The 26,167-nt window shown below is 38.2% G+C and overlaps 3 protein-coding genes across 6 annotated transcripts in view; 1 reads left to right on the top strand and 2 right to left on the bottom strand.

Moving 5' to 3' along the window:
- LOC146464879 (low-density lipoprotein receptor-related protein 6-like) overlaps window positions 1–1,602 on the bottom strand; it is a 62,831-nt gene extending 61,229 nt beyond the window's left edge. For 2 of the 4 annotated variants that reach the window (XM_085129145.1, XM_085129144.1), the window contains exon 1: window positions 1,203–1,602. In XM_085129145.1, the coding sequence (XP_084985271.1) occupies window positions 1,203–1,356 (154 nt within the window). In that variant the 5' untranslated portion in view covers window positions 1,357–1,602. The remainder of the gene's footprint in view (window positions 1–1,202) is intronic. The other 2 variants (XM_085129147.1, XM_085129146.1) reach the window with 2 other exon arrangements.
- Window positions 1,603–5,348: 3,746 nt separating this feature from the next.
- Window positions 5,349–13,918, bottom strand: LOC146464878 (uncharacterized). Its single transcript, XM_085129401.1, has 2 exons — window positions 13,781–13,918; window positions 5,349–8,224 (listed from the first exon to the last, which is right to left on the bottom strand). Exons 1-2 carry the CDS (start codon window positions 13,899–13,901, stop codon window positions 6,111–6,113), a joined length of 2,235 nt encoding a protein of 744 aa, XP_084985527.1. The 5' UTR covers window positions 13,902–13,918; the 3' UTR covers window positions 5,349–6,110.
- Window positions 13,919–17,649: 3,731 nt separating this feature from the next.
- Window positions 17,650–24,940, top strand: LOC146464877 (mitoferrin-2-like). Its single transcript, XM_085129561.1, has 4 exons — window positions 17,650–18,065; window positions 20,468–20,690; window positions 23,053–23,109; window positions 23,376–24,940. Exons 1-4 carry the CDS (start codon window positions 17,949–17,951, stop codon window positions 23,915–23,917), a joined length of 939 nt encoding a protein of 312 aa, XP_084985687.1. The 5' UTR covers window positions 17,650–17,948; the 3' UTR covers window positions 23,918–24,940.
- Window positions 24,941–26,167: the final 1,227 nt, after the last annotated feature.

The raw sequence follows: 26,167 nt of genomic DNA, 5'->3' as shown, positions 1-26,167 counted from the left end.
CAGAGTAGTGGTCCCAAATATCTTACGGAGTGTTTCCCAAAACCCGTGGTATTAACTCTGGGAACTACAAATTCCTTAGTTCTTAAATTGTACAGTCGACCCTCTTTATTACGGACACCAAGGGGACAGGGATAAGTGTCTGCATTATAGAGGTGTCCGTTTTAGAGAGGTAGGCTTTATATGAATTTCGGTCTTTCAGGAACCAAGTGAACTGTCCGTAATAGAGGGGTGTCCGTATTTAAGTTGTCTCCCTCGCAGCCGTTTTTTAGGCTGTCACGCAACGCTGTTTTGGGCTGTCACGCAACGCGAGGGAGACTAGTATTTAAGAGGTGTCCGTAAGGAGAGGTTCCACTGTATTCAGTATTGTTATAAGAAAATAATCTCATTATATAATCCGGGCATAGGCCCCTCTTTACTTTAAACGTCAGTATTGCTTCATCTTGCAATCTTCAAATCAGTTGGTATTTTATTCAGGACGCGTTTCTACTTACCCTGTAAGACCAAACTCATGCTGTACTATACATTAATTTATCCTGATATATTACTTATTGTAACTCTACGTGGTCGTCCACTTACGTATCTAATTTAAACAGAATCTATTATCTACAAAAGCGGGCTGTGCGAGCAGTTACAAATTCAGAATATCGAGCACATGCTGCTCCTCTTTTTTCTACACTGAAATTTTTAGACATCTTCAAAATCAATACCCGCGATATTGCTAAACTCATGTTCCGCTACCACAATAATCTGCTGCCTCCCCTTTTCCTCAATCTGTTTATGGCAAACAGTCAAGTCCATAAATATGACGCAAGAACAGCCGGTAATTATCGTGTGCATTCCTGTCGCATGAACATGAGTTAGACTCTGCCGCACTCCTTCGCAGCCCTTATCTTGTTTAATATTGTGATGTAGAGGTGGCCTCTCCTATAAGCCTGGTGGTTTCCTGAGGTCTCCTCGCCTAACAACTTCCTGTTTATTTTAAATAATTTGTTATACACATAAAGGCAAATAAATGATGATAATGATGATATTCTATTCTGCAAGGTTATCAGATTTCGCCCAGAGGAAGCTAAAAGATGCCCACGCGCTATCTATCTCGTTTTGAAATTTCGCTTCTCGAATCTGGCGCTGTCCTCTCCTGAACCTAGCCTACTTGTAATGAAAACCTCTCACATGACATTTGTCTAAAAAATTTAACTCACCTTTTCCTTGGGTGACAACTTTCGTGACTTGTGTTCCGTTTTCCTCGCGAGCTTTCGAGTCGGGAAACTGCGTTTCAGATGCATCGCTTCGCCACACAACTGTTACAGTAACTATAGTTACGATGAATATCATAAGCGAAGCGGAGACGTTCATTCTGAGATGTGCAGGAGTTACAGCTACATACAGTGGAAGCACTATGAGTGGAAGGTTCAAGGCAACAACGCGTCAACTTGCAGTCGAAGATCAAGCAAGCCTGTAGCTTCAGAAACACATCTGCTGGTCATAAATGACGTCACTGTTCAGTTGAGAGCGTTAAGCCGGATGCTTAAAGAAATTCCATCACAGCTGCAGAACACTTCCTCACCGCTCCTAACCACACCGCTAACGACATGCAATTAATCCTCATAGAAAAAGTCTACTCTAACCGAGACTCAATCCGTATAAAGGGAAGCCTTTTTAATCTCAAAAGGCAGAACACTTCTTCCACATGGCCTCAATATTCGCGAAGAAATTTACTAGCTTTTTTCCTTTTATTATTTTTTAGTTTTTGTATTTTTTAATTTTTTGCTTCATATTTTATACTGTCAAACACTTTAGTTTTACGTAGTTCCGCTATTGCGCAAATATTTGTTATATAAGCGTATGTCTCAATGCAAATTCTCATTGTACCTGAAGAAGGCTGGTTTGGCCAATATCAGGGCCTGTGCCAATATAGGAATTCCACGTTGTATTGGTCTCTGCTGCTTTTATCATTTGTATTGTTAAGCCAATCAGATCAACAATTGATCCGACTTATACCAGTAGGATTATCGTTCACGGTTGTTGCTTAGACTTTACTTAAGTTTTCGGTCGCGTTATAAAATTCTTTGAACGTGGCCTTCACAGCGATCATACCGGAAAATTGTTGTTAGCGTCATCAATGCTCGGTTCGTATTGAAACATAATCAATGTACAAATGGTTTCTGTCTCCAAATTAAAGGTGAAAACGTAAGGATTAAAGCCCGGGAATTAAAGCATCCCGGTATGAAGCACAAGGTATTCTACTTAACAAATGTTCTCCTCTGTATTTTACTCGTACTGCAAATAATGCAATTTTATCTGGTGGTTACTTATTGCTTCACTATATCGATTAACGCATAAGACTTCCTGTCATGTCATGAGTTACGTTGTCGGTCGCGTCCTTTGTAGTCCGGCCGTGAGGTGCCGCGTTATATTTACGTGGGGTGCTTTAGGGGCATACCGTGCCTAAAAATTCATGTATGAATTTAAGACTCTGATCGGCCGTTTTCAGAAAGAAAACAAACCTTTTTTAAGCGGTAAATCGAAATAATAACTCGTAAGTAGTACTCGACAGTTTAAACGGTGGAAATTGGGAGACTTCACAGCGAAGAAATTACGCTTTCACAAACAGATCGAATTCATTCGAAGATCGAATACGAAGGAGAGAAGTGACAGCCGGAAATACGTCTGCGTTCGCAGGCTAAGTAACACAACGATAAAATACCACGCAGTCTCTCTGAATAAAACCATTCAATTATTTCAATTGCGAAGAGAGGATAGTTTTTAAAAATCTGCGAAGCATACAAATGGGGAATAAATGGGGCTACATCAAGCATTCCGTGTAAATGCCATTATAGACTGTTCACAGTCCCCCTATTTTTCCGTGGGATGAGACTGGTACGCTTCGATGGAACTGCCGCCATCTTGGTTTGTAAAAGCGAGCGCGATCTGAGGAGAGTGTTTAAACTACCGAGGGGAGCGGGAGTGGGTGTTAGTATAGTGAGGGAGGGTAAAAAGGGGCATCTTGTTCATTAAAGTCTGCCCTTTCCTAGTAGGGATGTATTGTTCCGGGGAGGGGGGGGGGGGGTACTCCCCTATATGGGCTATACGGGGACGCGCCGCTGGATGGCCCGATATGGTTTTTGGCCCCTCTGCCCTGAACAGGGTATATAATTTCAAGCGAGTCTGTCCTGGACCTGTCCTAGACAGGGTATGGTTGCAAGACTATCGTCGAGTATTTGGCAATCCGAAATCAGAGACGTTACTCTGCATTTATTTTAGTGAACAATGCTTCACGTCAACTCAGTTTCCACTTAGGGTTCACCTAATTTTTGGGATTTTTCGCCAACACTTCTAGGTAGTGTAGTTATTTTATCTGTTGTGATTGGTATTCGCGTTTCAATGCGTGGAACATCCTGACAGTGGGCCTTTAAATGTTATTAGTATTGCCAATAAACACTTGTGCAACAGAAGAGCTAGATGTTGTCCTTTCTCCTAAACAGGGTCTTAAAATAGAGGGCATTGTCCTACACAGGGTAGGTAATAAGGTTATTTTCGTCCTAAACAGGATCAGGGTTTCAACCCCCCAGCGGCACCCCTATACCCAAACATGGGTCAAGTGCCCCCCCTCCCCCCCCCCCCCGGGATACTGTTCTGCTTGTCTTCAACAAAAACTGGCCAATGAAAATCCATTCTTGGCGCGTGGAAGACACAAGTGACTAAAAATAAGACTTGAGCATTCATAGAGAGAAGTATCTCGGAAATTCTTAATGACTACTTGAAATCATTTCTGTCCAAACCTGTAAATATCCGGACTTGAACAATGATGACGGAAAACGCTTGCAAAAGTTTGCGTTTTAATACAATGCCAGTGATCACCACAAGATTTGGTAGAAAGCGTAAACACTTTTTTTGTTTTTACTTTTTAATGCGGCCTTCACAACGATCATACCGGAAATTGCTGCTAGCGTCATCATGACCCGAGGTCACACGAACAAAGTTTATCTGTTTATGTGTCTATTTTTATAGTGTCTTTTGTCCATGGCAAATGTCTTTTATCCCTGTATTTCATTCTGACTGCAAGAAATGCAATTCTATCTGGTGGTTACTTATCGTAGTATGGAAGCTTTGAAGGGACATTGACGTTTCTGTAAAATGAGAGTTTGTTTTTTGGAAAATGGAAGTTTTTTTTTTTCCGAAAATGGGAGTTTGAGTTTTATAAAAAAAGGATTTTGTTTTTCGAAAATGGGAGTTTGTGTTTTGAAAATGGGAGTTTTTTTTCGAAAATGGGAGTTTGGATAGTTTGTTTCCAGTCCCTCTCCTGGTGCCGTCCTTGCTCGTTTTACAAAATGGCGGGCAGTTCCGTGGAAGTATCCTGCAAGGAGGTAAGCCTTCACTGCTTTCTTTCAAACGAAAGGGGAAAAGACGGCCTCAGAACACACTTTGCTCAGTAAAAGTAAAAGGGATGCACTCAAACCCTTGCGGCGATCCATCTTTAACAGGCGAAAGAGCCACCTGGCACAGTGTTGTCTGTTGGACCAGGTTATCAACTCCTACTTGGACGGCACGTGAAGAGGGAGTGTAAACAAGCTGTCCAAACTCCCTTTTAAATTAACTCCCATTTTCGAAAAAAAACCCTCACATTTTCGAAAAACAAACTCCCATTTTCAAAAAAACAAACTCCCATTTTCGAAAAAAACTTCCTTTTTCCATAAAACAAACTCTCATTTTACAGAAACGTCAATGTTCCTTTAAAGCTTCCGTACTTATCCCTATATCTATCGATTTGGGGGAAATAACGATGCTGGAGGTTATCACTGCCAAAAGATTGTAAGCTTACGCACCACGCAGTCAAATATGGTCCGAGTATAAGCTGAAAACAGCTTATTGTTCCGAAAGCAACGAGGGTCGTCACTTTCGGAATTTTACTATAGTTTGGCCACCATCCTAGAGATGGGAGTGCTGACGCTCTTCGTCAGAGCGAATCGTGATTAATGAAGCGATGAATGAATAGCACTGAGTTGAGTTCCCGGGGAGGGGGGGGGGGGCTACTCCCCTATTTAACCTATGTAGGTATGTGCTGCCCCAAAGGGTATGGCTTTTTAGCCGTTTGGTCTGAAATAGGGTAAAGATTTTAACCATTTTGGTCAGAAAACGGCTATGGATTTTACAGGACTGTGTAGGCCTGCCATCAGAAAAATGCCATTTTGAACGAATTTTCATACTTTAAAAGAGGTTCAGGTTTCCTAACTTATTGTTCAGTTTGACTAACTGTAATTTTTCCTTCATAAAACTTCGAGTTGTATAGGCATTATTGTTCATGTTCTCAGGAGCGTTTGTCAATTAAAGCCCAAGCAACGCAAAACTCCAAGATTACTTTTTTATTAGTTAAAAAGTAATGTACAAAAAGAACCATTGGTAAGGTCAATATACTAAAAACATAATTGAACGTTTTATTTTTTTACCTCTGTTAGTCATTTTTGCATAAAAAGCAATAACCTTCCATATATCTATACAGGTTCAAAACCTTTTGACCCTACCCTAAAACCAGTTAACGAACATGTTAAGCAGCTACTTTTTACCATGGCTCTAGCAACAAAATGTGTAAAACTCCTTCGAATCTGAAATGCAAAAAAATATGTACACAACTTAAGCATGAAAGAAAATGTGGTTATGCTTTTAGTTTGGTGAATAAATGATAGGCGAATTTTTCAGTCCGTGACACAGGCATACATGCATACTACAGAAAAAGAAATTCCGACTTCTCCCAGTAGGAGCCGAACCAACATGAGTTTGTCTTTCACGCATTTTTATCTTTCATTTACAATTCACATGAATTTAGTTCATATGGAGCATATGTAACCAGTCCCTACGAATTGAAATAATATTAATGACGATGGCTTGACAGCCAAGTGGGTGTATCTTGACAATAAATATTTACAATAGATGAGAAACCTTTTGTTGATGGTACACCAACATAGCAGCAATAAAATCATGTGCATACACCAGGCTATAATTTAACTTTTATGGCTTCCAGCTACGCTGATTCTTTCTCTAAACCTTAGTTTTGAACATAAGTACACCGACTTTTTTCTCTGCTATTGGAACAACAGCCACTGTCACAGAGATTAAGAAAATATTGTGGCCCAAAGTCTTTCAAAATAGTGGCCTTCTTCAGGGTTTTTATGATCATCCACAAATGAGATGGCTTTCTTGTAAAAATCAATTGGATGCTTCTTAATCATGTCCCGTGTTGCTGCAAAACATCCTGCCAGACAAATTGGAATGTCACCTGGATGTGGCGAGCCAAATAGCTCTTGGTAAAATTCTCCTAAAGTAAAATTAGCATGACGCATTGCACCACTATTGTATTCCTCAAGCCATTTGGCAAGATGGCGAATTTTGCCCCAGTTGTTTTCATTGCTACGGTACATAACCTTACATGCAACATTTTCTTTAGCTTTAGCCACCGACTCATCGATGGTCCCAAAGCACCAACCTGCATGTGACCCTCCTTCACCCTGAACAAAAACAGTTACATCAGCAAGATTTTCATAATTGTTTATGATGTGGTACAAGTAGGTGTGACTCTCTCGTCCAACATTTGGTAACTTGTCCCATGCATACACTCCCAAAGATGGAGATTGCAATTCTCCCTTATGATAGACATGTGCGTGATCGGCTTTTGGTTCAAGCCAATCAAGTTTTTCATTATAATGAGCGACAACAATTTCATAGTCCAGCAAACGCTCATTGAAAAACCGACCAGTATTTCTCCTACCATTGACAAGATTTGCATCAAAGTAAGTTTCTTCTGGAATTCCTCGTAATAGCTTGTCAGCAGTTTCAACACCCTGCATAAAAGAGTGGTCTTGATTCGCAACCTCATACCGCCAGCCTCCAAACCGACCGCGGGAGAATATACCTTTGGATTCTAACCAAGGTTGGACCTTTTCTAGAATCATTTCTCTGTTGATTGAAGGAACTGGATAGCCATGCTCAAGTCGCCGGTAATATTTTGAGACCACCATACCTGATTCAATGAATCCATATGTGATTAACGCTTGAATGGTAGCATCAATCAAATGCTTCTTCGTCCAACGTTCTGGATTGGTATGTGTTAAAGGTTCTGCTGCCTCGCACATGAGTGACCACTGTTTTCCTGGCTCTGGAACATGATCGTCTGAGTAACTGGAAAAAACCGTTATTCGATAGAAAGGAGAATCAGAATCAGGAAAGTACATCCAGGACTTGCTTGAGAGCGTTTTAGGAGGTTGACCTGTTAGTCCAATACCTATCACGTGAGTGTGCGAATAAACAAGCTTGGAAGTATGTTCTTTCATTTCCTCCAAAGAGCTATCTTGTCCCTTTATCATATTGACAAATATGTCGAGTGGAACTGTTGATATCAGATAATCAAACTTAAATTCCTGGACAGATTTTTTTTCTGTGCCTGTCTCTACCATAACTGATTTTTTGTCTATGTTCACGCCTGTCACTCTATGATGGAACTTGAACCATTCGCGTGGAAGATGATCAGCAACTGCTTGCCATATCCCACCTGTCCCGTTGTACTTTGGAAATCGAAAAACATTATTGGGTCCCCAGGCCGAGTCTTTTGCTGGAGCTCCACTGTCAAAGGCTGCAATCTTAGCCTTGAGCTTAGCAATGTCTGGAACAGCAACACGCTCACCTACCCAGACTGCATTCATCTTAGTAGGATCTACAGTCCAAACTTTTCTATTGTACTTTCTCATAAACACATCACAGAGTCCAGTACCAAAGTTTTTCAAAAGCCACTCGTCAAAGTTGGCTGGTTTTTGCTTCACTGGGTTTGCAATAATTTCTTCCAGGCCATTTAAGCACTTCTTTTGGTCCACTTTATCCATCACCTCTATGTTATTCTGAACCGGGTATGGAATAAATCTCCTTTTGGCATCAGATCCCTTCATAAAAGCATATGCGGCTCTTTGTTTCTGGTTCCAGTCTTTCACTGCCCTGTCCAGGGTCCAGTCAAAATACGAGTAATGCGAGAAAACCACATGACCACCCATGTCCCAGAGGAAGCCTTGATCATCTCTCTCAGATGTAGCAAGCCCTCCTGGCTTCCCAGTTTGTTCAAGAATGATGACAGATACATTAGAGAACTTCTCCTCAAGCTTGAGCTGATAAATTCGTTGAACTGCACCCAGAGCTGTTGGACCAGAACCAATGATGATTATGTTGCTGTTACAACTATTATCTGTAAAAAACACAAGACTTTTTTAAACAGTTGCAAATTTGTAAATTCATGCTTAATTCCTGTTAATTTAAGGGAGTAACACTTGGGTGTTTTGTTACATTGGGGGTGTTTGGAGGTCCCGTGGCCCCCTGTTTGCGGGATCCTCCTCTGGGTGGTTCCAGCTTACAGGGTTGCCATGGATACCTCCCTGATATGCCTGAAGTGCTCAGGCTCCCTGCCAATCTAGTAAGGCACCAGTTCTCAAGCTCATCTATTGGTGATTAGTTTAAAGATAAACGATGGAAAATCCAAACAATTAAATCAATTCAAGTCAATATGTTAAAAGTAGTAAATAAGAAACAACAGCCTTATACAAACATAACTTTACAACTTTTCTGCAAAGAGAAGTTTCTGTTACAGATTAACTTTAATTTGAATCAGCTCAAACAAACCAAACGTACACAATTTTGAACTTCTATCATCATGAAGCCAATAGTAAGGGAAACATAGTTCAATAACAAGTTGACTACAATGTTAAATGGATATCTCTTCCTTTTTATACTAACAGATAAGCCATAACTAAAATGGAACAAAGGTTGCTCTCCAAGTTGTGGTCTGTATTGCAACTTCCATGCACTACACATTTTCATGTTGCAAAAAGTAGAAGAAAAAGTCTACATTTTGCAACCCAGATAGATGCCAACAATATGGAACCAGAATGCAAGATTATTCTGAGATTATAATTGAAAACTATAATTATGATTAATAATTTTTGAAGTGTTCTTAAAAGTCCTTATTATTCAGAAGGTAATAAAAGTAAATTATTAAAGAAACTAAGGCACTTAAAACCACAAAAAAATTAGGTGTGAAAGGCTTAACAACCTTTGTACCGTTATACCATTCAATGAGCCAGAAGAAAATCTTACTGCACAACCTTTAGAAAGATGCAGTTGATAATAATATAATTTTATTTGTATATACAGAAAGACAACGTATCAAAGGGCCTTATTTGGCACATCTTTGTATACCAAGTCCACATTGGTCATACATGGTATTGTGTAAATTCATTCTTTACAAGGACGTAGGTTACCCTAGCAGGAGGGTTACTCAGCATTATGCTTTTTGTTGTGTTTACAAAACAGCCAGGGTTCCAAATTTCTCAAATCAATAATTAGTTCTCGGTGTGCAGACTTGGGACTGGTCCCATTTGTTTCTGGATGTTTTGATGCCCTGATAAAATTTTTTATCGCTTTGGGCATATTGCATGTTGAATTTAAACATCGACTTTATGGGTTAAAAACTGTGAAGTGGTCAACTGGTTGTCATAGATATGAGCCACAGAGACAAATGGTCAGCTCTAGAAGTTGAACAAACAGAAATATGGCTACATATATTTATATAATGCAAACCTTTTTGAATTAAACGTCAAATCAAATTTTATAAAGTTCGCCTATACAAGAGTGCAATGTGGCAGTAAAATAAAACCACCTATTTCAATGTAAATAACTGCAGCTCTCAGAAATTCAGTTTCATTTTATTATTATTATTTTTTTGGCCATTATCCATGCACATCGTTACAATATAAATATAAGTTAAAATAAAAAGATAAATGAATAACAAAAGAGAGAGAAACATATGGCGAGGATGCCCATAGAAAAACCATTGGGGCTTGTATGAGCTACAGCCTCCTCAAAAAAATTATAACTTTGAAATCAGGATTTTAGGTGTAGCTTATTTAATTTATCAAATGAATATATTTTGGTTAAAAAGCAAGTACACAATCAACCACACACAGGCAGCAAAACATAAAACAGCACGTTCAAAACAGGAGGTAGTTCATTTAGGAGAAATGATCTTAATTTAGATTTAAACAGAGAAATACTCGAGCTCAGCATTCTGAATCTCTGAATTAAAGGAATTAAAGAGTTTCGGTCCTTGAAAACTTATTGCAAACTGTCTGATACTGGTTCTACAGGGACATAGGTAAAAGGAATTGCAATGTCTAGTACTGAAACGATGAATATGACTTGTGAGCATAAATGTTTCTTTGAATGCATCAGGAAGGAAGCCTTTTTTGAAAAGAAACATTTTAAACTTTCCAATTTGAAATCGAAAAATCTGCTTCAAGTGAGTGCTTATTATGGTGTGTTGGCTATGAAATATGAAGAACTTTCTGGACATCTTGGCAGAAAACACAAATTTGGATTTCTAGTTGAAGCAAGTCTTTATTCATTCAAAAAATGTTAAAAATATCAGACAATGCTGGATTAAGTGTTTTCTTCGCACACCTACGCAACTTTGTAAATTTTGGTTCTGGCCACTTAAACAAACTTTTTCCATTTAATGCTATATTCCAAACTGAACAGAAGAAGGTTTTCCTTTATTCTCTAAGCAAATGATGCACTTTGAGGTCTAGAAAAGCAGCTGAATTAATGCATGAGTCACACTAGCTGCTTTTCTAGCCCTCTTACTTAAAGTTGAAAGACTTGTTACATGAGAAATTAATATTTTAGTAATGACTGTCAGTAACAGGTCAATGTCTAAAAGCTTTTACAGTGCAACTACAGTTTCCAGGGTCACTTAAACAAAACTGACCAATCAGATTACAGCAAAAGGACAATGAAATTCATTGTTCTTTTGCTGTAATCTGATTGGTCAGTTTTGTTTAAGTGACCCCCATAACAGTAGTCACACTATGAGCTTTCTGTACAGGCCATCTGATAGGGTGCGATAAAAATTCTGAAATTGTGCGATATTTTCAGGGTAGATTGTGCGATAAGAAAGGACTATTATGCGGTAAATTATGCAAATTATGCGATTTTTCCCTAAACTATTTTAAGCTTGTTTTCCCAGGATTCTGAGAAAGTAAACCACTTTTATGCTGCTCTAGCGACGATTTTTCATAAAGGGACAAAAAATAAGCAATTATGAGTGAATTGGGATATAAAAATTTAATTATGACACATACAGTACCGTGCAAATGTAAGTCGACAGTCCCTTGAAACTCGAACTTCGTAAATAGATCCTCGAAACTCAAAAGGTTCAAGTATCCATGCGCGAGGCAGGCCGGAAACAAAGAACTTTTCGCGTGACAAGTTTTTCACACGTCTCATCTGAGGCCACATTTCGGTTCCTTTCTACGGGAACCAACTCTGCGACACAGCCAACTGTGTTTGTGTTTTTGTTGGAGCGATGTGCGCACGTGTGTGCACGTGTATGACCAAAAGTATTGAGCGTTTTTGATCAAGAAATTGCTGTTTTTGAAGTTTTGATTTGAAAGATTAAGGTACAATCAAGCATAATTTTGTGCATGCAGCGTACTGGTTTAGCGGGGCTAAAAGCGATCGCGCGTGTTTCCATTCTCAGCTTGTGAAACAGTGGCCGAAAAAGCCGCAATCTTTTAGTTTTGCTTCCTTCACTGTTTAAACTGGGTTTAGTGAACAAGTAATCCAGTCATCTGTCAGAGGAAGACACTGTTACAATCCGAAATCAGTTGATAGAAAATGGAGAAAACATGACATTGCCTTTTGAGATGATCTTAATAACAATTATGCAAATTTGTAACACATTACGCCGAAGATGTAAACCTTCGCGGCAGCTTTCAAAGTCTGCTAAAACAAAAGCAAGCGGCCACGTTGAAGTTTCCCCGTTTCGTTGCCGAATTCCACCGAGGTATTATGCACCACCTTGGCTCAAAGTTTTTTGTTGTTTCTTTTGCAGAAGGATCATATGTGATGGATTTGTATCAGCAATCCTGATAGGCTAACTCAAAGAGAAGAATTGTTTTAAGAATGAAAAATCTAGCACCAGGCCCCAAAATTGCCAAAAACGAAAATGGCGCCTTGAACTTCGATTGTTTGTGAAGTCGATGGTTTCGTTTCTTGGGCTTTTTCGAAATTTAATCGTCTTGAAACTAAGTGCAGAAGTGTAATTTTTTCAGATAAGGCATTTATTTATGATTTTTATTTAAGAATTGTGCGATTTTTTGTGAATTGTGCGATTTTTTATGAATTGTGGTCAATTGTGCGAAATTGCACCATCACATAATATCAGATGGCCTGTCTGTAGACTTTTCATCACTCCACTGTTCTACAAACGGATATTCTTTTCAACCAATAACCTAATGTGATGGAAGCAATGCTCGAAAAAAAAATGAGGGCAATTGTAAATTAATAAGAGGAGACATGATATAAAAACCAATAGAACATAGGGCCCCTTTTTTTTTCTTTCAAAGTTACAACTAATAAAAATACATCAACCTTTTCTTATTGGTTAACTCTGTATCAAATAATATGTCCTATAATTTATCAGCTAGAAAATTGAACGCAAGTTTCCATTTAATAACAGAAACTCAAGCTCACTATCTAAACCTGGCATAACATCACCAATATCAAGCTGTGAAGTCTGAATTCTGCTTTCAGTCCCAAGTCTCAATATCAATATGACAGAATAGCCACCAATGCTCTGTCTCTCCCCCCCTCCCCCACTCTGTTGGTCTCTCTTAGCACAAGTTTTTGTCTTCGCTCTAATCTATACTTTAGGTTCCAAGAACTATTCTTTTATTCTGAAGAATTATTTTTCAGCATTTTCTTTATCTTTGAGGTCTACTTCTTCTTCTCTCAGTCAGTTAAAAAATTTAGCAGCATTGTTTGTAGCAATGCCATCATTTCCCCTGAACAAGGATAGCCATGGGATGTGCCATATATTTGATCCAGCTGGCTCCCTCAAGACTGGCAAAAAACATGGAGGGTGTTACATCATAAACAATTTCCTTGAATTTTTTCTGCGATGAATGTGTTCAAGTGTTTGTGGATAGAGAATCATAGTTTCAATAACATCACAGAGTGGAGCACTGAAGTGACAATAAATAACGTCCATGAAATTGACCTAACAATGGATCTATTCGGTGCGACAGTACAACGGCCGTTAATACATGTCGTAGTCCTACATTTCCTAAGCGGTTTCGAATAAACACATCATTTATATATAGGAATTTCCAGTTGTTTGTAGTCGGTATTATTTCGTAATTCGAATACACTGAAGTACAGCACTTGACAAACTGAATACGTATTCACTAAAGTCTGGAAAACAGCACCGACATTAGCATAAACAAAAGTTCAATGGAAAACGGTGTCAGGTTTAAATGAGACAGGGAGATCGAAACAAGAACTGTGGTTGGTATTAAAAAGGTTGGTTTTCACGAGTGCAGAATATAGATGTAGAAGGCCAAATAAACAAATAGAATTCGAAAGAAAGCGTAAAACTTCATGATGCACGGGCGTGATATTATGCTGACCTATGCTTACATGTATATTAAGCTTAAAGCTTATGCAACTGAGCGCCTTAGCTCACAATAACCTGAAAAAGCTAAGAAGTTTTTTAATATAAAAATCGAAAGCGTAACCGACCTGTTGTTCCACTGGTTTGTCCACGGCCGTTTCTAGAGTATTCAAAAGCCTAGGCTTTCCTAAACTTCGTTTTATATTAAATAATTTTCTAGTTTTCCTTTCGAGACGTTGAACTGATCGCTCGCTGCAAACACCTTCATCAAAACAAGACAATAAAAGCCACACTTACCATGACAATTTTCCCTTGACAACTCTGTCGATCTGGGATGAAAATGAAATAGTATAAGAAGCTGTAAAACACCTAAAAGACCGAACAAAATGACACAGAAGATGCGCGTTCTGGAGGCCATTGCTGCCAACCTCGATCCCAGGTCTTTGTGTCGAGGTGTCCACGGTTCACAGTTCTCGCCTTAGAGCCTCAGCCAATGAAAATGAGTTATGATCGTGTCTTCTGTCATCATCACTGAGGCGTTGACCTTGCCACGTCGCCTATAGCCTGATACTCAGGCTACAAAAAATACGACTGTTTTGCAGTCTAGGCTAGTGCTCTGATCTGTGGCCAGATTGGGGATACATATAAAGAAATATGCAGGTCTCTTTGTGCCGTACACTAAGCAGTGAAGCGCAAACTTGAAAATGAACCGAACTGATTGCATAATCAATAAATCAACATTAGCGCAATTTAATGAAAACAGGCCACTTCCCAATAACGATCGTAAAAAATTTAAACAACAAAATAAAATAAAATAACATTGCAGAAAATTTTTCGTGTAAATTGTACTGCAACAAATATGCGGGATAAGTTGAAGGCAAAATTGCCCAGTGTGACAGTTTTCAGGTATGGTAGGGGAAGCCACAAGTTGCTCCAAATTTCCTCAAAAGTTGCCCGAAATTGTGAGAAAATAGGGCAGAATTATGCTTGTATGTATTTTGGTTTGAAAAATCGAAAAACCACTCAAAAAGTTGCAATTTAGACACTGTGCAAGCATGAACCGCCATATTAAAAACGTCAAAAAACAGCTTCTCCCAAACCACACAAAATACATTGCTTGCACTCGTTTGCGTCCGCCATTTTGAGTGAAACTTGGTTTGTGCGACCAGCCACCAAGTTTATGGTGCTTATGGAAACTATCTAAATCCACTCAAAAAGACTAAAAAAAAACTTGCTAGAAGTTATTTCAGTTACTGGTATGCTTATTTTTGGCTGATTAGATCTTTTACAGATCCTGTGAGTACTTGCAGCAAGGGGAGCGGGGCTGGCGCAGTGGTGAAAGCACTCGCCTCCCATACACCAATGTGGCCCGGGTTCGATCCCCGGCGGACTTGGAGTCATATGTGGGTTGAGTTTGTCGTTGGTTCTTGTCCCTGCTCCGAGAGTTTTTCTCCGGGTACTCCTGCTTTTCGCCCTCCACAAAAACCAACATTTCCAAATTCCAATTGGACCTGGAAACAGTGGCCGGATAGAAGAGCCACTCTGTGGAATACACTGACATTCCCATTCGCGGTCCTTTGCAATTTATTCTTTACTAAATAAGCTTAAATACAAAGTATTTCTCGACATAGTAGTAGAAAAATACATGAAGAGCGGCTGTCTCGGTAAAAAAGTGGCTCCCAAGAGAATGAAACCTTGCTCGAAAGTCAGTAAAATGAATGCTCTAAAGCAAAAAAAGCTACTCACCGAAAAGTTGCCGAACAACTCCTGGCTAAGCCTAATAGTACGCTATGAATTTTGAGCCATTTTGATCTGAAATATATATAGGATATAGATTCAGAAACCTTTTTCGTATGAAAGTATGGATTTTACAGGAACCGGAATGGATTCTAGAAACCACGTCTGATAAAAGGTATGAATTTTAGGTGAGTGGTCAGGCCAGTCTGATGAAGGGTACCAGAAAATGACATATTTGTTCTGAAATAGGCTAAGGGTTTGGAAAACACAGCCGCATAACCCCCCCTCCCCCCCCCAAAAAAAAAAAAATTCCGAGGGGTACCTTCCGCCCTCACGGGCTATTCATCTATCGGGCATTCCTAAACTTGTGATTTTGTGATTTTGCGATATTTTGGTAATTTGGGAAGGAGAAATAGCATAATTAGTACAATTTGCAAATCAGCTGTATGTCTACACTCATTTACCACCACATTCAGTTACGTTTGCGAATCGACTTACTTGTGCCGGCGAATCGACTTACTTGTGCTGACGAATCGACTTACTTGTGTTGGCGAATCGACTTACTTGTGTTGGCGAATCGAACGAGGTTGCGACCAACTTGTAGGCGAAACGAGATCGGTTTCCTTTGGTGCTCATCCTAAACTGCGATCAGGCTCTATTTTCGTTGCTCTTGGTAAACCATTTCCGCGGGAAACGCGAAACGAAAAACAGAACTTTAGCGAGCGACCAAACAAGAGAAAACAAGAGCGCTGGTTAAATTACTTTTCTTTAGTAGTTTGGCAATACAAAGACAAGTATTGACAGGAAAACCCTAAACAGGAGCTATGTCCCTCACTGAAGGGTTACCTAAAGCCTACACTAACTAAAAAATAAACAGCTGCTAAAGAAAAAGAAGAAATTAAGAGAATGTAGTAATATCCTTCAGGTGTAAAAAGGATTAAAGGCGATCTTAAATTCGTTTCAATTTTTTTTCGGTTATTTCTTATTTAGTCCTGATCATGGAATTGTGCCACCTGCCACCAAGTTTAATACTTCAAGCGAAGGAATATGTAAAATTTGTTTTATCTTGCTTTTACACGTTAACTTAAATATAGTAAGGCCAGTATGGGAAAGTCCTTAGCTTCCGTCTTCCCTCGTCCCAAAGTTTTTCCCTTGTGAATTGAGAAACGCCCTCGGGAACGAGGTTGGTAAAAAGACCATTCATTTTGAGAAAAAAGTCTTGAAGTGAAGAGAATGATTTAGGCCTCGGCTGAAATTTGTCTTGTGACGAGATGAGAAAAAGACTAAAAATAGCAGAAATGCCATCTCTGTTACCATGATAACGATTTAACGATATGAGACACGTCTTTTCAGATACTTCCTGTTTACAAACGATTCGTTTGCATTTCAACTAACTTGCCAGTGATAAGTTCAAAAGCTAAACTTGCTAATTCTGAAGTAAGCATAAAAACAGCTTTTGAAGGCAATTTCAGGTAGCAACCTCTTCCTAGGGCATTTCCCTCTTAAAATAATTCTTTGCTTTTTGCAAAGTTGTGGTTTTTGTCGCTGCGTAAAAAGTTTTCTTACTTATTTTTGTGTCAAAATTGAGCCCTTATTAAAGCAAATAATTTGAAAAGTCTGTGCAGTTTTTTTAGGAAATTTTACCAAAGGAAACCCGAGGAAATCCTGATGAAAGTTTACATTTGTACGGTCAACAATTACGTCTTAAAACTAGGAAAAGATCGCTATTTGGGCATGCGTGAACTTTAGATCTAGTACTTGTTTACTAAAATTTTGATGCGAACTACTTGGATGAAATTTACAACCTCAGTAGTCAGCCTTGTGAAGACACGAACAGTAATATTTCGGTTTATAAAACTATGACAGAGAATGTTGTGCTAGCACAAGATGGGCGGTTGTTGCATCAGCCGCTTTACGTCAGCCAGCCGGAACTGATAACTTTGACTATTTTTGTTCGCATTTCTTAGAAACTGAAGCTTTAAAAATAGACCAAAATGTTTGAAGCTATCACACCACCGAGAAGTTATTCTCCACCTTCGCCTTTTTTTGAAAACGTGTTCTTTCTGAACAAATAGAAACTGACTCATGTCTTAGTTCCGAAAAATAAGCTGATGTTAAATCTCAGTTCAGTTGAAGATGTGACAGTACATGTAACTGAAAAGTGATTATATTTACCTGGATCCAGCTCTCAATTATAACACGCAACATGGGAACAATATTTCATCATTTTAAAAAGAGGTGTATCCAGCTTAGTTCATTCCTGGAAGCACAAAAAGGAACAAGTATTTACGTACGTGTCATGGATATAAAAATATGAGATTAGGCCAACCTCGTAGGCCCTGGGAACGAGGTTGAGATTTGGCGTGATATTAAATTTCAAAAGAGGACGGAATATTTCATTTCTTCCGTGTATGTTCAATCGACCGTTTGATGAGTCATCACATTCTTACGTACTTATATTCTTTCGCGTGCGCTGAAACGAAGAGGAACATTGGTTTGGTTTCGTCAACAGTCACGTTTCATTGCCTCGTGTGATCGTTCTTGCTTGACATCCTCGCATCCTATTGGACAGAACTTAGTCACATGGCTTCAGAAGCAAACTGCGGGCTGTCCAATATGGCGGGTGGACTTTAAGTAGGCTTGTAGCATTACGAAACAACAAATTTCTTACGAATTTGAGGATATCAAGACTGTTTCAACGCTGGAGTCGATAACATTACCCTTTGTTATGGAGGACTCGGAGTATGAAAGCCTGCCAACGGAGAAAGTTACCGTACATCTTGCTGCAGGGGCGCTCGCTGGAGTTCTGGAGCATTGTGTAATGTACCCTGTTGATTGTGTCAAGGTACGATCAAGCAATTTTATAGTCTTCCTTTCTTTATTTAAGTGGCTAGCACATATTATTTACCCAACGGGCGTTTCAGGGATAAATTTTGCTCATTTTGCTTGGCAGTGGGACGAAATTTCTTTACTTCAGACTTTTTGGTAAGGTTGTTCAGTCGCTCATGAAATTCGATATTAGATCATCTGGGATGTGGTCCAATTTTCATTTGTATTTTAGCGTTTCGTGCATCTGTGAATAAAAGGCCATGTTCATTTATTGTCAAGTTTCATCATTAGAACTTTAAAGGGAAATGCTTGCTTGTTTCAATCTACTGTAACTATCGATATACTTAGTTTCACGTTGTTTGTTTGCAATCAGTCATTAGGCTTAATATCCATGATCTACCCCACGTGGATATTTTGTCAACGGGTATAAATATCATTGCTAACAAGAGCATATTAGAGAATATATAATAATAGTAGTAGTAGTAGTAGTAAAAATAATAATATTAATATTTTATTAATAATAGTGATAATTATAATAATTAACAAATATGGATATTTATTAAAGATTATATGTGATTATATGTTAATAAAGATTATATGTTAATAAAGATTATATTATTATTATTATTATTATTATTATTATTTCAGAATAAAAAGTAGCGAGATTAAAACATGACGTTGTGGCAACGACATGTCACCATTATCAATATCATTGCTAACAAAAGCATATTTATATTATACTAATATTGATAATGGTGACATGTCGCCAAAACGTCATGTCATGTTTTAATCTCGCTACTTTTTATTCTGAAATGTTTTTCCAAATCCTTCATTATCATTATATTATTATTATTATTACCTGGCTAGATTTTAGATTTTAGGATGAGAACGAATTTCTCAGTTTTTTTTTCTTTATCTTTTCTTTTCTTAATTTTCGCAATTTTAGCTGGACCGTATTTTAACTTCCAAATATATATTTTAGTGATGATGCATGAATTGTAAATAGGTTTTTAATAGTTTTAATAGTTTTAACTTGTAAATATTGATTTTGCTCCGAATATTTCAATAAAGTTTAATATTGTTATTATTAATTATTATTATTATTATTATTATTATTATTATTATTATTAAATAGTATATATAATTATTTTTAGGCCAAATGTATTGGAAAACATATAGAAACTGACAGGAGAGAGACAGACATATAATTCTCTACAGTGCAATCAAGAGACAGCAACAGAGACTGACAGCCCGACCTCTATTAAGCGGCCACCTATTAAGCGGCCACCCTCTATTAAGCGGCCACTTTCCAAAGTCCCAAATTATTTGTCAGTAAAGTCCTGTATTCGATACCTCTATCCAACGGCCACCTCTATTAAGCGGTCACGGCCACCTTTTTGCTGTTGCAAGTTTAGTATTTATTGTTTTTTTTTTACCTTTATTAAGCAGCCAGCAAATTACCTTTTCAAGCGAAATGGTGACAGATAATATGAAGGTGATCACTGATAACAACAAGAACTGCAATTTAATCTCCACTATAATGACACTGATCAACTCCGACACTTTGCCCAGTTTCACGGTTACCAGGACCTTGCCCAATTTGTTGGAAAGGCAAATGACTTATCTCCTCGTTACTCCGAGCTCCACAATGGCAAACAGCAGTGACGGATTATTTTAAATAAATCCGGTCCGTGAAATACTTTGAGCTAAATTTTTTACAGACCGTTGATGCAAAAAAAGGCCTAAGAAACTTGATGTTGTTACATAGATTTGCATATTTTTCTGTACATGCTCAACACTAAAAAAGTACTGTAGTTATCGACTACATGTTAGAGCACAGACTTGAGATGCGCAATTACAGGGCGATTAATGTTTTGTGTCATTGATTTTTTGCATTTATCCTCACATATGTTCACTTTTCAACAAGCGTTTTGCCATATAGAGGCATTAAAATTAAGTTGACTGCCATTTCTATCCAATTCATATTGGATACCTCTATTAAACCTCTATTAAACGGCCAACAAATACCTCTATTAAACGGCCAACCTCTATTAAGCGGCCAGTTTTCAAAGTCCTCAGGGTGGCGGCTCAATAGAGGTCCAACTGTAACTGCTTTATCAAAAGCAATCAAGAAATATTGCTAGATCTTGTTGGTTTCGCTTTGCAAGAACAACCAGAAGACAATTTAATGGTTGCTTTTTCTCGGGCATGGTATGATGAATAGCATTATTCAAAAGGTTGTGTACTCCCATAATTTGCATTGATAACAGACCTTTTCTGGATTGAAAAAAAATATCTCCTGTTAATAAATGTAGCATGAAACAAACAGTAGTATTGCTTTACCATGTATCAACATTAGAGATTATTATGTAGAGTCTAAAACCAAAGCTTTGAAGTGTGATGTATTTTATCTTCCAGACAAGGATGCAGAGTTTGCGCCCACATCCAAATGCTGTGTACAGAAACATGCACCATGCACTTAAAAGTATGATGACAAAAGAAGGACTTTTAACACCTCTGAGAGGAATGAATGTTGTGGCAATAGGAGCGGGACCAGCACATGCATTATACTTCAGTACATATGAGGCTACTAAAAAGTTTATTAATGGAAATCAAAAAGCATATAACCCCATCTCACATGGTAGGTATCATTATGTACAAACATTTTAAATCCTTTTCCTCCAGAGATTGTGAAGGCACAAGTTTGATGATTTTGTAGATTAGGTTATCTGTTTGGGAAAGATCGGAAAACAAACTTACAAAATGTAACTTGAAAAAGAGCTGTTCATTTGCTGCTTTTGTTTCCATGTTCAGCTTGGATTTTTTTAGTACATGTCCAAGAGTTAGAATAACCTTTAAAAGCTATTAAGGACGATATATGCATGTGCTGCTACAGGCAAGATTATTGTGCTCAGTAGCTTTCAGTTGCATTTGTTATAGTAGCATTTCATCCACAGGCTCAAAAGTTACAACCACCTTGTGCAGCATTATAAAGAGCACCACAAGAAAGTACTTTACAAAAACTTTCTTTAACTGGGTCTTTCTATAAAATGCAAACTATGAACTTTAAAACCCAATTAACAATAAATTTGTGCCTTTATACTACTGTCAATCATAACTATTGTGCTCAACAACTGACAGGTTGTAAAATGACAAAACCCACAAAGCCTGCCACTTACAGTGAACAAATGTGACTTTTTGACCTTGTTTAGCTGCATTCCTTTGTTTGTTAAGAGTTTCATTACAGTTATTGACTGCAGTGTGAATCACAGCGGCTGTTTGAGTTTTGATCTTCAAGTGTGGCAAGTTATTGAAAGGCATAGTAATGGCAACATACTAGGATTAATCTATGGAGCCAAATGTTAGAGCCACCTTTTGCGGCATATGAAACAGCACTGCAGGAAAGTACTGCACAGTAAATACCATAGGGACTTTATTGACATTCTAAGATTTCAACCACAGCGATGAAAGTTCACAGAACAATGTTGCACAGTGCATGTTGTCTCTGGAAGGAAAAGGGTTAAGTCATAGACTTTATTCATTAACGGTGGCCAATAAATTTATTATTCTTTATTTGCATGATAATCAACCTTGCTAGACTAAGTCTTATTAGCATGTGCAAAATCAAATAGAGTGTTTACTCTAGAAATGAGAGTAGTAGGGCTAATTGACATAATATTGAAAAGAATAATAAACCAGCCGCCATTTATACATAAGGTCTATGATCCAGCTTATTACTATAGTACAGTAATAGTCTAAATCTGAGCTCCATGTAAATTGCCTTTGTGAGAGTAAGAACTTTCAAATTAACACAAATTTTTTTCAATGGACTTTATTTCTGATGGCCATAATATCAGCGAAGCTAGTAAGGTATAGTTTAATTGCCAATGTGTAGTGTCACAATTTTTTGCTACTCACAACATTTTTTATGAGTGAATCATTTGCCAGTTCTGTTGGCAATACTGCAGGATAAATGTATGAGGTGTAATATTATTTTGTGTTCAGTCCAAAATCTAATCAAGTACGTTTTGTCTCCTTAATGTTTTGATTGGAAAAAAATTCTCTTATGGGCTCCTTGATCATGGACACATTTTAACAAAATTTGCAAATGCTGATCTTTTCTACTGTCTCATTTTTGGGGACAATTTGAGTAAGTATGTTGCTTGACTAACAGCCTTAACACACAGGGCAGATGCCAACATGCAGATGTTGTTAGGTAATGTGCAGGACAGACGCTTTTATTGTATTTCCTAAAGGTCCCATCCCTTGCCAAAGGACAACCTGGTCAAGCATGATTTGAAATAAAGTTTGACATATAATCTTTCATTGCTCTCAGTGACAGTTTTTTTTCTATGAGTTGTATTTTCTCTGCACAATTAAAACTGGTGGCCCATAAATACCATAAAGGTAGTTTGTACTTTGAAAAAATGCAACACTAGGCCCAAAAGAAAACCCAGTAACATAAAAAGTTAACCAGGGGTTCACCTCCTGGTGAATTTACATGCCCTGTAAGTTCTTTTGAGTCTCAAGAAATGCTCCCCTCCTCCCGTGCAAAGGCCCAAAGTCCATGGAAACGCTGACTACCTCGGTGTCACAGAGACCTGATGGATTGCTTCAGTTTTCTATGCTGAGTTCTGTCCCTTGGGTGTTTGCATTTGGGAAGCTCAAAGTCTTCACTTCAGTTAGTCATTACCTTATGCATGGCTTAGGTTGTAGCTTTTAGAAACTTTGTTTTCTTGAAAGTAAATTCCTCTTGAGAGATTTGGTGTCATAGCTCTTGGATTCCACTGTCTTGTTTGATACACCTTGTGGCAAAGCTTCCCTTGTCCAACACTATCATCAGACTTGGACGTAATTTATCCTTTCAAATATTTACTAAATAAATGTTGTTATGGAATTTGTGTTTTACCCTACATGTGAGGTCTGCTGGTTTCATTTTAATTTGCTTAAGGATCAAGCACATCTTTGTAGGCACTAACTCTTGCTTCATTTTCATTCTCTAGGTTTGGCGGGTGTTTGTGCGACAGTATTCCATGATGGTGCTATGAATCCTGTAGAAGGTGTATCCAGTCATTTTTTTTTTGACAGCTTACCTGTTATGCACTTATAAATACTTAGTTTTGAAAGTGAAGCTGTGAATGACCGTGGCAAAGATAAGTCCATTGAGCATGCTAATAAATTTAACTTATTGGGGAGACATATTTCCAAAACAGTATGTGCTGATGTGAAGGCTAGTCACTGAAAATTGTTGCCAGCACTGGTGAACTTGTTTTATTCAAACGTACTAACGTCCTTTGTTTACCTTTCATGTTACTCAACACAACAGTGATAAAACAAAGAATGCAAGTATATGGCAGCCCTTATCGAGGAGTGATTCACTGCATAAGGACTATATTTCGAGACGAAGGAATGAGAGCCTTCTATCGCAGCTACACAACTCAGCTTTCAATGAACATACCTTTCCAGTGTTTGCATTTCACTGTGTATGAGTTTGTGCGAGAGACACTGAACCCGACTCGTGGATATGACCCAAAGACTCATCTTGTGGCTGGTGCATCTGCGGGTGCAGTGGCTGCTGCTGTGACGACGCCACTGGATGTGGCAAAGACATTACTTAACACCCAGGAAAAGGGGGCAGTGGCTATAGTTGGTAAACATGAAGGACATGCTGTTTATGTGAGTGGTATGTTGACAGCATTCCGCTCTATCTACAGATTGCGAGGCATGTCTGGCTATTTCCAAGGACTTCGCGCCAGAGTGCTCTATCAGATGCCCTCTTGCGCCATTTGTTGGTCAGTTTATGAGTTCTTCAAGCATTTTCTTCACTTTACTGAGACGGATGCAGATTACGAACTGTCACCAATTTGAAAAGTAACCATGTGATGAAAATTTGGAGAAAGTCTGTTGTGCCAGTTTGTACCTTTAGAGGAATGTGGAACAGCTGCACGTCTGTCTTCCATGGAATACTGTAGTGGATCATAAATGAAGAGTGAATTTTCGGCTGCAGAGTGCTCAGCCAGTTTTCAAGTCTTCATAGCGGTATTTATGTCAAAGTTAGTGCAGCTGTGAGTCCACCATAAAGGGAGAAAGGAATCTTGTCATCAGAGTTTCATGCCAGTTCCCTAACCTTTACCAGGCACATAGAATGCAGATTGAAAGTCCAATGTGATCAAGAAGGGAGGAGGGAATTTTGGCTGCAGCGTCAACATGTCAATTTGATTGCAGACTATGGGGTTATTGGAGATTAAAAAATAATGATACAAGCAGGAATTTCAGCTGCAGCATTTCCTTGCCATAACTTCCTGTTTTTCCTCTGTTACTGTGGTGTTGTTAGAAATTCGGTGTTATTCGGGAGGGAATTTCGGCTGCAGAGTTTTCATGCCAGTTCCTGCCTTCTGCTGTGATTAAAATGTTGATCAGAAGTTAATAGTTGTAACACAAAGACAGAAAATTTTATTATAGTATACATTTACCCTGATATTTCTTGAGTTGTAAGCTGTGATTCTTATGCCATGTTTACATTCAGAAAGCTTCTGCCTGTTAGAGACATTAGGTTTGTACACCATGACAAACCAAAGATAATGGTTCAAAAGACAATGATATTGCAGTGAACAAGATTTAATTTTGGGGTGGCTGCTCTGTTAAGAAGAACTGGCTGAATTTTCAGTAACTGTGTTAAGCCATTTCGTCTCCACTTTAAAACACAGTTCATTGTAGACATAAAGATAAGACTGTAAAGATCTGCTGGGCTTCTGTGATTTTTTACTCCCTGGGCTGGGAGACTGTTATCCAGTTTTGCCATTTTAACTGGTATAGGACATTAATAATTGTAGAACTGTAAACTAGAAAAACATAATTTTTTAGAATAAATTAACAAAATCATCAAGCCTAGTTGTTTTTGTGTGTGTTTATCTCATCCATCATGCCAATAGGACCTACCGGCATGTTTGATTGTAACATAACCTGTTGTTGTCCGAGGCAAAAAGAGAAGAAAGCCTTTGATGACCATCTCACTGAACCTCACTTTCATGTAGATGCCAGATCCAACATGTGACTCTTGGGTTCTGATGTGATGGTCAGCGGGTGAGGTTGGTTAAAGCCAATTAACGCTAATCAGTGATTAAAAGTTGAACAAGGTTTTCATATTGCTCATTAGAAATGAGTGAAGGTTTTTTTCCAAAATATTTTGCCCTTCAATATGCCGAAAAAATTTTGGAAAAAAAACCTTTACTAGTAAGCAATTTAACTCAAATTAAAGTTCACAATGATACTTTGCTTTGAACAACTGGGCCCTGAGGTTTCATTCTCTTGCTGCTCTACAGCTAGTTACAATATTATCATAGTGACAATTCCTGATAATATCCATTCACACCCTTTGGAAGATCACTGGGAGTAAAGTATTAAGCTAAACTGAAATTTCCAGGGTGGTGGGGCATTCACACCTAAAAACCTGTGGGAAAGGTGGAGGAGTTATACATCTTCCAGATGAAACAACAAATTGTTTGTGATGTAATATTTTAAGCCTGATGAACAAATGAGAATGGTGTATTCTGCCTTCTCATTTGTTCACCAGGCTTAAAATATTACATCACATTTCCTTTCATTGCGCATATGCCACTTATGGACATTCCAATTGTAGCAGTATGCAGGATGTTTGTCCCATGAACCTAGTTTAATGGCCTTAGCTCCCACGAGTCTCCTGTAGCTCAGTGGTAGAGCATCCGAACTAGTAATCGGAAGGTCATAGGTTTGACTCCTGATAGGAGTACCTGGAATTTCTTTTTCTGAGTTTGCCTGTGTCATTACTGAATGATACATCATTCTCAACAAATTCTTTATACATTCTGTTTTGTTACCACTGTGGCGCACGACTCAGCTTTCCCCAAGCGCCTCAGTTAAAAAGGAACTCTCGATATACCAAGGAACATGCATCGCTATTAAAAATATTTATTAATATTTTAATTTTACAATGTAAAAACATCAAGAAGCTTGAAAAATATAGCAAGTTTCTGTATAGTTCTTTTTATAGCTCTTAAAATTTTTTTACAGTTATGAGATTTTCTAACTTTAGTGTAAAAAATGTATCGCAGCTAGATTCCATGAAGATCAATGTTATAA

The sequence above is a fragment of the Pavona decussata genome, unplaced genomic scaffold, assembly GCF_977016875.1.
Source record: "Pavona decussata unplaced genomic scaffold, jaPavDecu1.1 SCAFFOLD_161, whole genome shotgun sequence".
NCBI lineage: Eukaryota > Metazoa > Cnidaria > Anthozoa > Scleractinia > Agariciidae > Pavona > Pavona decussata.
This window is presented reverse-complemented; position numbering and strand designations above follow the sequence as displayed.